We start from the raw sequence: 12,574 nt of genomic DNA on the forward strand, positions 1-12,574 counted from the left end.
CCAGGGCCCTTCACTTGGAGCACCAAACCCATGCCTGTGCCACAGGATAGGGGAGGCCACATTTCAAGACATGTTTAGGCAGTCAAGTCTGCAGACCATGGTCATTATTTGGAAGTGGTGGTGCCTCCCAGTTCTCTGAGGAATTAGATATGGCATTGAGAAGGGGGTCTTATAAGGACCTTGGCAGGCTCACAATCAGAGAGTGGTGGTCACTGAAATCACTAAGGGAAGGGAGGCATGAAATGCTGGTGAGAAATTGGAGGCAGTGTGTTATTGAGGTTCTTTCAAAGAGATTTAAACAGAAGAATTCAGGTCAATCTTTGTTTATGTTCAATTATTTTCTTAAGTTATCTGTAAAAAAAAAAACAGTGCCCCCCCTTTTTTTAAAGCTCACACTTATTATTCATTTCCCCTTCTGGATTCTCTCCAAACTACTTACTGGATGTTGAGCATTTAAAATATCTGTAGAACAAATTAAGGATAAATCTACTTGTCACAGCTTTCATTACAGTTGCTTGATTTTAACAATCTTAGTTTATTTTATGTTTACCTGAAATTCTGATTTTGCTTTTAGTTTAGAGAGTATCAATAATGTTTCTGTTAATTTAACAAAGTCATAGACAAATATGAAATATTTTCATTTCTGATAAAAAATAAACCTATTTTGTGGCAGGACACATAGAATACTTTTTGTCATTGCCCAATTAAGCAAATAAAAACACAACTGTTCTGTTACTTGGGAATACATTATGCATAAGTTAAAAGATCACTGGAAACTAAAAACACAGAAATAATTGAATTTTTTCGAGAATGCCCTAATTATTTCTCAAAATAGAAAAGGCTCCAATTTTTTAAAAATGTAATGAAGACAACTTATAGGACAATGTCATTGCCTTCTTCGTGCTCTGAAAATGTTTTGTGTGTCCAAGTAAAAATTAATCATTTTATTATTGTAGTAAAGGGAAACTTGCATTAAGTGGTCTGTGGACCTTTATGTAACTGTCCCTTCTGAAACTCAAGAGATCGACAAATAACTGAGATCAGTAATTTTGTGGCTGTTCTAAAATTTTTTTAAACAAAGAATCTGAAGAATTAAAATACACAAGAAAGAGCAGATATAACAGTTTTAGGAAGATGGTCAGAATGTGGTTTCCCCTACTATGTACAACTATTTCTAATAAGCTAGGTCCCTTTTATTATGTTCTGTTTAAAATTACCTGTGGTTCTATAATTGTTAAACTAGTATCAGATAAACCTGTAAGGTCATTAGTCTGAAGTCATAATCTAAAACATTGTAATTTCAAATTGTTCTGTAAAGCAATACCGAAAAATAACAGAGACAAAAAAATAGTATTATGAAAAGATCTAAAATTCTTTTAAAATAGAAATGGGCAAAAGACATGAACAAATATTTCCCCAAAGAAGACATCCAAATGGCCAACAGACACACGAAAAAATGCTCAACATCACTAGCCGTCAGGGAAATACAATTCAAAATCACAATGAGATACCACACCTCACACCAGCCAGAATGGCTAATGTGAACAAGTCAGGATCCAACAGATGTTGGTAAGGATGTGGAGGAAGGGGAACCCTCTTACTCTGTTGGTGGGAATGCAAGCTGGTACAGCCACTCTGGGAAACAGTATGGAGGTTCCTCAATAAGTTAAAAATAAAGCTACCCTACAACACAGTAATTGCACTACTGGGTATTTATCCAAAAGATACAAACATAGTGATTCAAAGGGGCACATGCACCCCAGTGTTTATAGCAGCAATGTCCACAATAGCCCAAATATGGAAAGAGCCCAAATGTCCATCAACAGATGAATGGATAAAGAAGATGTTGTATATACATATAATGGAATATTACTCAGCCATCAGAAAGAATGAAATCTTGCATTTGCAACCACATGGATAGAACTAGAGGGTGTAATGCTAGGCACTTGATGTAGTGAGCCCTGGGTGTTGTATACAACTGGTGAATCACTAAATTCTACCCCTGAAACTAATAATACACTATATGTTAATTGATTTTCAATAAATAAATAAACAAAGGAGGAAAATAAATTAACATAGATTTCGTTATTATTCCTGGGAATATGACCACAGAGTTATAATTAAACATTCTTGTAAACAAGTCTTTTAAAATTACTTTTAAAATAATTAATTAATTAAAATAAAGAATTTTACATTTATGATTTGGGTTAAAGACTGCTAAGGAAACTTACTGTACATGTTCTCTTTTGCTCCTCGTTCTCATTAATGTCAATACTGGGGAAAGAAGGGTGAAAATGAATGTACACTTAGTTACATGATGCCTATAATTAGTAAATTAATAACTGCATCAATATAATTATCCCTTTATGGCTACTGAAAAAGTTTGGTAATAAATTACCAACTAAGTTGGTTTTTTTAAAAATTTTATTTATTTATTTGAGAGAGAGAGAAAGAGAGAGCACGAGCAGGAGGACAGGCAGAGGGAGAGGGGAAGAAGACTCCCTGCTGAGCAGGGAGCAGGATGCAACTCTGGGCTCCATCCCAGGACCCTGAGATCATAACCTGAGCTGAAGGCAGACCCTTAACCAACTGAGCCACCCAGGTGCCCCATATTAATTAATTTGAATTTTTAAATATATTTAGATCTGGACCTGATTTTAAGCATAATTTTATGAAGTATGAGGTAGTTAATAAAGCCTTAGTTGATAATTAAAATTATAGCTCAATGATATCTTTCATCAGAAAATTTTTACCCGTGAAAAAGTTATGCATAGTTTTTTTTTTTTTTTTACTCTAGGCTCAGAGTTTGTTGCTACACAATCTTGTTGATTTTCACAATTTATCTATGATATATGGAGATAGGTGCCTCTATTCTTTTTCTTTTTAAAGATTTTATTTATTTATTTATTTGACAGACAGAGAGGAAGCGAGAGAGGGAACACAAGCAGGGGGAGTGGGAGAGGAAGAAGCAGGCTTCCCACTGAGCAGGGAGGCCCATGCGGGGCTCGATCCCAGAACGCTGGGATCATGACCTGAGCCAAAGGCAGACGCTTAACGATTGAGCCACCCAGGCACCCCAGGTGCCTCTATTTTTATCAGTAGAAGAGACCCAGAATATAAGATTTGTTCATAACCATTTTTAAAAATAAATTTTAGAACAGTTTTAGATTTATAGAAAAAGAGGACAGAGTTCTTGAATACCCTACCCTTTGTATACTCTACAGTTAATATCTTACATTACTATGGCACAGTTGTCACAGCTAAGAAATTAACATTGGTATATCACTTTTAAATAAATTCCATATTCAAATTTCATTAGTTTTTCCTTGATGTCCCTTTTCTGTCCCAGAATCCCATCCAGGATGCCCCATTACTGTAGACAATGAGGTTCACTCTGTGCTGTGAAGTTTAAAGGGCTTTGACAAATGCAGTGTATCATGTATCCACCATGATAGTACTATACAGCTGAGTTCCACCACCTTAAAAAGCCCTCTGTCCCCAATCTTTTGAGAGTCCCAAGAGGATCAGTTTTCTGACTGATATTTCGGTGGGAAAAAACTAGGTTGTGAGTTTCTTCAGGCAGTGGTTCTCAATCCTAGCAGTACACTGGCATTACTGGGCAACTTTAAAAAATACTAATGACTGGTCCTAACTCCAAATCCTGGTTTCATTGGTCCCTTCTGGTTTCATTGGTCTGACATGTGGGCCTGGGCACTGAGATTTTGAAAAGCTCCCTAGATGCTCACAATGTGCAGGTAAGATTCAGAACCACTGATTTTACATTCATGTGTGTCATGATTGGATTAGGCTGCCTTTTGGTAACAACACAAATGATAAATTCATGCATTCTACATCACTTTGGAGGGATACTATGAAATATCATTTAAGTTTTTAAAATAAGTAATATAGCAAGGAAGAATTTCACATGCTAAATAAATCATGTATGCAAAAACACTCTTTACTCTCTAACTGAACCCAAAATGAACTTCAATTTCTACTGCTGAAGGCAAATTTAATTTTGACAAATCAAAGTGACTCAATTACTTCTTCTTAAAACTCATTTCTTTGTGAATTCAGCTTGGCCTCCTCCCCTTCTCTGTCCATTTTTTTCCTGGAGCAGTTCAGGTTTGAGTCCAAGTGAGCTCGAGTGGCATGGTCACGGGGAAGGCACATCTGGTTAGAAGAGGTTTCTGTAGTTATTTTCTGTTTGATCAACCTGCGCAGTGCCAGGTGATCTGTTCTGGGTGTTCCAACATGTTTCAGTTTGCTTTGGCCATCATCTCTGCACTCTATGGCGCTGCTAATCCTCTGACATCCAGCTACTTTCTCTGCCCAGCACTTGCTTTATGGCCTCTACCTAAGTGTCTGCTAAAGGATCCCCAGTCTCTACGTTTTGTTGACTACCTACTAAGCCACCCGCTTTCAATTCTCAGCTACCTTCTGTGCCCCTCTACAGGTTGATATGAGAACCTTGCAGACATTCTCCACATCCCTTGGCAGCTGAGGGCGTGGCCTCTCTCAGGCTGCTCTTAGCTTAGATCCGCCCTGCAACCATGTCTGCTCTACTTTAGTTGTCCCTTCCCAGAATTCTGGACAGAAGGTAGGTCCACAAGTGCCCTCTGTCCAGGGATCCCCAAATCCCAAATCCCAAATCCACCACAACTCTCCAGAGTTTCAATCCTAAAAGAGGCCAAGGAACCACGCCCCATCTTTATATCTAAAGTCTCCTTTTTCCTCTTCCAATTTCTTCTCACAGTAGAAAGAAGGCAAGAAGAGAAAACTGAGTCACATTATTACTCATTCCTCCCCACTCTATGGTTTATATCATGAATTCTATGCTTGCTCTCCTCTAGGTTCTGCTAGTGATACACAGTGCCAAGATTTTAGAACTTAAAAACTTTTCTTTCTCAACAATCTTTCTCAAAATAATGGGCTTTTAGACTGTTGCTTCTCTTGTGTGTTTTCTAAAAATCCATCCAGAAATCCAGTCTCCTTCTGTGTTCTGGGCTATACCTGCTTTCTGCTCCAATGCAGTGAAAGACACTGACTAAAGTGACAAAGGACTTGAGGCAACAAGAGAATAGTGGCAAAGAAAAATCTCCATTGATGTCTCAGAAAAATATCTTCTACCATCATATAATAATATGATATGGACCTGCTACTCCAAATGAATGTCAATTTTCAGTTGGATAAATTTGGAAGGCAAAATTATTTCTGTGCAAGTTGTAATAAAGATCAATAAGATGTACCTGTATTAAAGGCACATAAATCTTTCCTCAGAAAGACAGAATAGGCTGAACATGTATTTTAGGGTTGAATAAAAGCTCCAGACCACATGCATTCGAGACCTCAGGACACAGAAGAAAAATATCACATCCATTCTGTATATATTCCAGGAAGATAACTGCCAAGGTGACAGGCAGGGATAGCTATCCAGAGCATCTTTAGTCAAAGTCTACTGAGATGAAAGAAAAAAGAGAGAGAGAGAAATCAAAGCAACTGAAGAATGACAATCCCCTGGAAAAGCAGATTATTAACTCTGTGCTCAGAATAAAAAGATGAGTAACCAGACTCTGTCATGTGTTTCATTCTCAGCTGGAAAGGCAGCTAATGATGCAGAATGAAATGAGAGAAAGACAAATGGCCTTGCAGATTGCTTGGTCTCGGGAATTCCTCAAATATTTTGGAACTTTTTTTGGCATCACAGCCATCTCTTTAACAGCTGGGTATGTTTGCTATTTACTTTAAATTTTTCTTAATTTACTTCTTTTTGTTTTTGACATTATCATATTACTATCAAGTTGGCCAAGATAGGACTTTGGTCCAAATAGTGTATATGTAACCCCTTATAGCTTAGTACTTGGAAGTAAATGTAGAACCAGGGTAGAAATAGTTAATTCTACCTCTAGTTCTCAGATTTCTTCCATCCTCGTCTCCATTTTATAAGTTAGAGAGAGGACTGACTTGACACCAAGATAGAAGAAGACCTCTGCAAATTTATCTCCATAATCCCTAAGGGGCAGATATCAATACTTAGCCATTTTTTAAATGAGTAATCTGAGCCTCAACATCAAATAAAGATGGCCAAATCACAGATTCTGCCCTTGAGAACTGCAGAATCTGGTGAGGTGTTGTGGGTAAGAAAATCCTATTTCCACAGAAGACTCAAATGAACTAAGTAAACTTCTAAAATGGAGGACATTCTTCCAAAAAGCAGGTTATTTTTTTTCATTGAGTATAGAGATGTATTTACAGGTCATTCTTGATACTTTTTTCTTTGTTCTTGAACCAGAGCAATAAGAAGGAAGAAGCCAGCCTTCCTCTTCCCTATTATTCCACTAAGCTTCATCTTCACCTACCAGTATGACCTAGGATATGGAACCCTTCTACAAAGAATGAAAGGTCAGTCTTTGATAAACCAGAGTATATTCCTGATTCATTTTCTGGTTCAAGGATCCTCTTCTTATGACCCCTTGATTTATGAATATTTTGACAAGACCTCTCTCCCTGAGCCTCCAATTGACCAACATTTCTGCTCCCTCTCACAGCAATATGCTGGAGTCAGCTTATACCAGCTCATAAGAACTGTCAAATTTTCAGGAATTTGTAAGCTGTTGTTAAATATAGTCATGATTAAACATTAAATTAGATAAACTTACAATTAAATAAATTACAAAAAATATTTAATTATATTAAAAACAATGGCAATAAATACTCGAAACTTATCAGTTTTTCATTATTTTACTATTATCTGTACTCTGAAGTTATATAATCTGTCCTGTGTATATCTATCGTATCTGTATGGTAGAAATGCAGATACAATATACACATACAATAAGATAACAGATACAACTCTAACTCCAGTGGCATGCCACTGGTAGCCGAAAGTTGGTCATGGTGGGAATATTTACACCATGGAATCTGCAAACACCGAATCAAGGATTGACATTGTTTGCTGACTGTGTAAGCCAGGGCTTGGCAAACTAGGGCCTGCAGGGTGGCCACATGTTTTTGAAAGTAAAGTTTTATTAAAACACAGACATGCCCATCCATTTCTGAATTGTCTATGGATGTGTTCCCTTTACCATGATAGAGCTGAGTGACTGCAACAGAGACATAAGGGCACACAAACCTAAAATATTTACTGTCTGGCCCTTTTAAGAAAGCTTGCCAACCCATAAGTCTAGATTTAAGGAAGTGATAAAGCAAATGTTAATAATGCAGATTATGCTTAAATGTTTATTGTGTCAGTAGCCATTACATTGTGAATACCACAAACAATTGAGGAAATATTCCCTTAACATTTAGAAACTGTTATCTGATTCAGCCAAGTTGTTTACATCATTCCCAAACAAAAAAGTTCCAACATATGTCATTGTTTCCATTCTGTCCTATTTGTTAGGGTAAATGAAAACACCAACCATCATTCATGTTGGAATTATACTCTCTCATCAATTGCAACTATAGGTTAGCTATGAATGTAAGAGTTCAGCAAAAGTCAATAAAAACATTCTGTGAGAATCCATTTGCTATGCAAAATCTATAATAAAGTATATCGAATATTTTTTATACATTATGTGCTACATCTATTTTATATAAGTAAAATTTATAATAAACTTATGTTCATAAGAAACTTATATACTTTTTCTGGAAAGCTGGTTGTTAAATATTCACTGCACTGTGCTGTTGTCACAGAACTCTGGCTTTTATTACCCAGAAAACAGCACCGCTGCCACAGAAGCCATTCCTGTACCAGGAAGACTCTCTCATGAGGGCCCGTGTCCCCTCTTCTTGAGCCTTCCACCCAAGCATATTGGAAACTGTGCTTTCCTGAGCCTTAATTTTTGCCATCCTTTCCTCTCCTGGGCTATCTCTAGGCACATTACCATCACTAAAAGCTCTGTGGGGACTCATTTGGTACAGGAAGGGAGGAAGTGCAGGCTCCTCTGCAGGTATTGGGAGTAGGCACTAGAAAATCTCTTTCCCAGGCCTAGGGAGTTACAAGGATTATACGTTCTTAAAAATTCCCACTGAAGGGGCCCCTGGGTAGCACAGTCGTTAGGCGTCTGTCTTCGGCTCAGGGTGTGATCCTGGCGTTCTGGGATCGAGTCCCACATCGGGCTCCTCCACTGGGAGCCTGCTTCTTCCTCTCCCACTCCCCCTGCTTGTGTTCCCTCTCTTGCTGGCTGTCTATCTCTGTCAAATAAATAAATAAAAAATCTTTAAAAAAAAATTCCCACTGAAGATGGCAATACGTTTTCCACACAGAAACTCTGCTACAGGGTCCCTTGGAGTCAAGCACTATTGGTATAATAACTCAGCTATACTGTGGACTTAACAGTTTTTTGTTGGTGGCCTAGCAAGTGATTTATTGCATCACCACTATGGGAAAATGTATTCCGAGTTCTAAAACACTGAGCTACAAATTAAATTTTGGAGTACAATCCCATTTTAAGCTGGAAACTAACTACACAACTGATTTACCAATGTTAAAGCCCATTTCAATAACCATTCAGTTTCATGTTAATCATCTGCTTAAGAATTCATTAGTCCGGGGGCGCCTGGGTGGCACAGCGGTTAAGCGTTTGCCTTCGGCTCAGGGCGTGATCCCAGCGTTACGGGATCGAGCCCCACATCAGGCTCCTCTGCTATGAGCCTGCTGCTTCCTCTCCCACTCCCCCTGCTTGTGTTCCCTCTCTCGCTGGCTGTCTCTATCTCTGTCAAATAAATAAAAAAAAATCTTTAAAAAAAAAATTCATTAGTCCAAGTTCAACTGTTTCATTGCTTATAGGGACATTAGAATTCTCAGTGCCTCATAAAAATTAATGTCAAGTCTATTACACAGTATTCACTTAAAATATTACTAATAGAGAACAAGTTTATTTTCTAGGAACATCATGATTGTATATTTGAGAAGTAATTTTATTACAGGTCCATCAGAGTCCACAGAACATACCATTTTAAACTTTCAAGACAGGTGGGAATTTCCTGTTTAAAAAAAAAATACAACTTTATAGTCTACCAGGAAACTTGAGGTATTTGAAAGTTTAGGTTATAACATTTAGCCCTGTTAACTAGTGATGAACCCAAGATATACAATCCTTTATCATCAGCCTTTCTGCAAACGCATGAGAATTTGCCATATGTGAGGCACTATCACATGGAAACATTTAGTCTGTCATTAAAGGCCTAATCACATATATTTTTTTAAAGATTTTATTTATTTATTTGAGAGAGAGAGTGAGCGAGAGAGAGCATGAGCCGGCAGAGGGACAAGGAGAAGCAGGCTTCCCAATGAACAGGGAGCCAGATGCAGGGCTTGATTCCAGGACCCTGGGATCATGACCTGAGCCAAAGGCAGACACTTAACCAGCTGAGCCACCCAGGCACCCTGTGTCTAATTACGTATAATTTATAATGATTTTTACTTACTATTTAAGACTGAGGGCAAAAAGAAAAAAAAAAGTGATTGCAGATGGTTGAAATGTTATAATTTGAAAATTGCCGCCTGCCCTGTTGGGTACAGAGTATAAATTAATAGTGCGCTAAAAAGAAAAGTGCTTAAAAAGAAACATTTGCTTTCATTCCCAAGGACAGTTTATAGAATGTTAACAATGTATACTATAATTTTTTTAAAATTTTGCTAATTACTCTTCAACTGGGCCTAAGAAATTACTAGCTGTTACCTGAAAGAGGAATTGTTTATAAAAATGCTTATACTTGTGTGTATGTATGTATACAGACTAAAGAACATTTAATATTATTTTGGGTATTTACAAGTGGTTTCAAGTAAAAGATCAGCTTTCCTGAAAAAGCAGAAATTTATTAAGCTTTATTTTCTCTCATGTCACTTACATATTCAGGGGTAATATAGCAAAGACTATATTAGTTTCTCTGTCCCAAACCCCTCCAAACACAACTAATGCTTACCATCCTGACCTTCCTTCAAGGAAAAAAATATTACTTGGTATTCTTTCTCTTCTACATTTTAAAATGCTGTCTTCTGTCAAGTAAAACCAATGGCATCTATTTGATCTTTCAAAGATTTATTTATAATTATATTTATTTATTTATTTAAGAGAGAAAGAACACCAGCAGGGAGGAGGGGCAGAGGGATAGGGAGAAGCAGACCCCCTGCTGAGCAGAGAGCCCTACATGGGGCTTGATCCCAGATGACCTGAGCCAGAGGTAGAGCCTTAACCACCTGAGCTATCCGGGTGCCCCTGATTGATCTCTCTCTCTCTCAGTCTTCAGAATTCCTTTTTCCTCACAAAGGATAGAATGACCTTCCTCTGGGAGGTGGCTTCTCCTGAGGACAACAGGTGAAATATTTAAGTGTGAGATTTAGAGGCATGCCTCCACACAATGTTACAGCTTGTCACTGTAGCAATTTGATTTTTTCACAAAACACTAATGACCTTTTTGTCACTTTGTATATTTCTGTACTTTATTTTAGGTGAAGCTGAGAACATACTGGAAACAGAAAAGAGTAAGCTGCAGCTGCCAAGAGGCATGATCACTTTTGAAAACCTTGAAAAAGCCAGAAGGGAACAGAGTAAATTCTTCATAGACAAATGAAATCATGTTTACCCACGAAATCTCAAAACACATCATTGTTAATTTGAATCATGGTTTTTACAATTTTTTAGATGCTTGAGATTTTGATATAATGGATTTTATTTTAAAATATTAAAATGCAAGATGAGTTTTGTTAAACTATTTTAAAATAAAATTTATGACATTAACACAAAATCATGGAGGTACTCTAAATAACTTTCATATTTCCTATATATGTGTGTATTACAAATATCTAAATGTATAATAAATAAATTATATTGTTTTGAATTCCTGGAAGCAAATGTCCTGCTGCTCTCATTTCTCTGTCACACACTCTTTCCCCATCACATTTATCTCCCACAGATACTTCTTTTATTTGGATTTGCCAATTGTATCCTGTCTCCACATGACAGAAAACAACTAATATTAAATGACTAAGATATATTGTACTTATTATGGCCACTGTTCTGAGTGTCTTGCATATATTATTGTAATCATCCTAACAGTCCCATGAGGCAGGCATCATTTTATGGACAAGTAAATTAAGGTACAGAGAGCTTAAATTACTTGCCCAAAGTCATACATGGACAGAACTAAGACTTAAAGCTAAATGGTTTCGCTCCAGTGAATATGCTCTAAAAGGCCTTGAAAAGGTTAGGTCTTTAACACATTCTGGACATGCAAAGACAGCTGTGAAAGACAAAAGGTAAAAACACTCAAATGATGACTCAGGACAGAGTTGCTGGAGGTGAGAATGGGGGGGAGGTTGATTAGGATGCCTACCTTTTTATTTTCACTCACCAGGAAACCTATACTCGTAACTGTATTTATACCCTTTCCCACAGTTGCAAACCCTACATATAATACAATAATTTCAAAGATATTTCATGATACCTACTCTGTATCCAGAACTGCTGTAGACACTAGGGCTACATGAGTGAATGAGAAGACAAGGTTACTGCATCCCAGGAAGAGGAATATGTTTCAGTAAGGGGTGGGAGAACTGAGGAAAGGAACAACTAAACATGGAGATAAACAAGACCATTTCTGATGGTTATGAATGCTTCAGCAGAAATGAAACAGGATGATAAGAGAGTGATTGGGAGGATGTGGGAGGGGGGCACTATAGATCTGGGACAGACTGCCTCTCTGAAGAGGTAACATTTGAGCTGAGAGCTGAATGATGAATTAGCCAGTCCTGTAAAGAGCAGGTACGGGGACAGGGAAGGGATCTCTCCACCAAGGGAAGAACCAAAGACTCAGAGACTTGGCCTGCGGAAAGAATAGAAAGGCCAAGTGGAATAATAGGAGATGAAACCTGAAGGAAAAAAACAAGCATGAATACAATAGCCATGACCCTCAAGCAGCTGACCACATATCAACATATGGTTTTGATACTATCATAGTTGTAAAGAACCTTGGGTGAGGTCTTGAAGGATGCATTGAAATATTCCACGTAGATAAGGAAGCAGGCTGGGCAGAAGAAACTTGATTAAAGTGAATAAAGGCAAGACAGGCAGTCAAGTCCAGGGATTTGCTGCTGGTTCCATTTGCCTGGGGCAAAGAATTCCTCCAGGAAGGGAGTTAAGAAATGAGCCTGGAGGCACAGCTTACCTCCTGACTAGCTCTGGGCTTAAGGAACCTGTGCTCTATCCTGAGGGTAAGGGGGGGGGGTTGCTGTGAAAGAATCTGCATTGGGGTTTTACTGGAATTAGTCTATTACAAGAGGAAGAGCCCAGAGCCCACAAGAATAGCAAAACTGGGAAAGTCCTTTGATGTTGTGGAGGCAGAAGAAGGTAATTTCCCTTCATGGAGTCAATGGCATGGATTTTCTGGAGGATATGCTTAAGATCCATCACTGGTTTGTAAGACCATGCCAGAATCTGGAATTGTATCTCTTTCCCCTTAAATTTAGTCATGCTGTCCAAACATTCCTAACTTGCTCTAGCCAGAGATCACCAAGAATGGGTTTGGGTGTCCTGCAAGGGTTGACTGGCTAAAGACCTTACACAGAATT

The 12,574-nt window shown here is 38.0% G+C and overlaps 1 protein-coding gene and 1 long non-coding RNA gene across 2 annotated transcripts in view; one reads left to right on the top strand and one right to left on the bottom strand.

Annotated features, from left to right (window-relative positions):
• The window catches only part of PLGRKT (plasminogen receptor with a C-terminal lysine), a 48,256-nt gene extending 37,372 nt beyond the window's left edge, over positions 1–10,884 (top strand). The window contains exons 4-6 of the mRNA XM_019804253.2: positions 5,596–5,726; positions 6,293–6,402; positions 10,457–10,884. Coding sequence (XP_019659812.1) covers positions 5,596–5,726; positions 6,293–6,402; positions 10,457–10,578 — 363 coding nt within the window. The 3' untranslated portion in view covers positions 10,579–10,884. The remainder of the gene's footprint in view (positions 1–5,595; positions 5,727–6,292; positions 6,403–10,456) is intronic.
• The window catches only part of LOC117796941, an 81,372-nt gene that overhangs the window by 16,906 nt on the left and 51,892 nt on the right, over positions 1–12,574 (bottom strand). The window lies entirely within an intron of this gene.

The sequence above is a fragment of the Ailuropoda melanoleuca genome, chromosome 17 (genome assembly GCF_002007445.2).
Source record: "Ailuropoda melanoleuca isolate Jingjing chromosome 17, ASM200744v2, whole genome shotgun sequence".
NCBI classification, from domain to species: domain Eukaryota; kingdom Metazoa; phylum Chordata; class Mammalia; order Carnivora; family Ursidae; genus Ailuropoda; species Ailuropoda melanoleuca.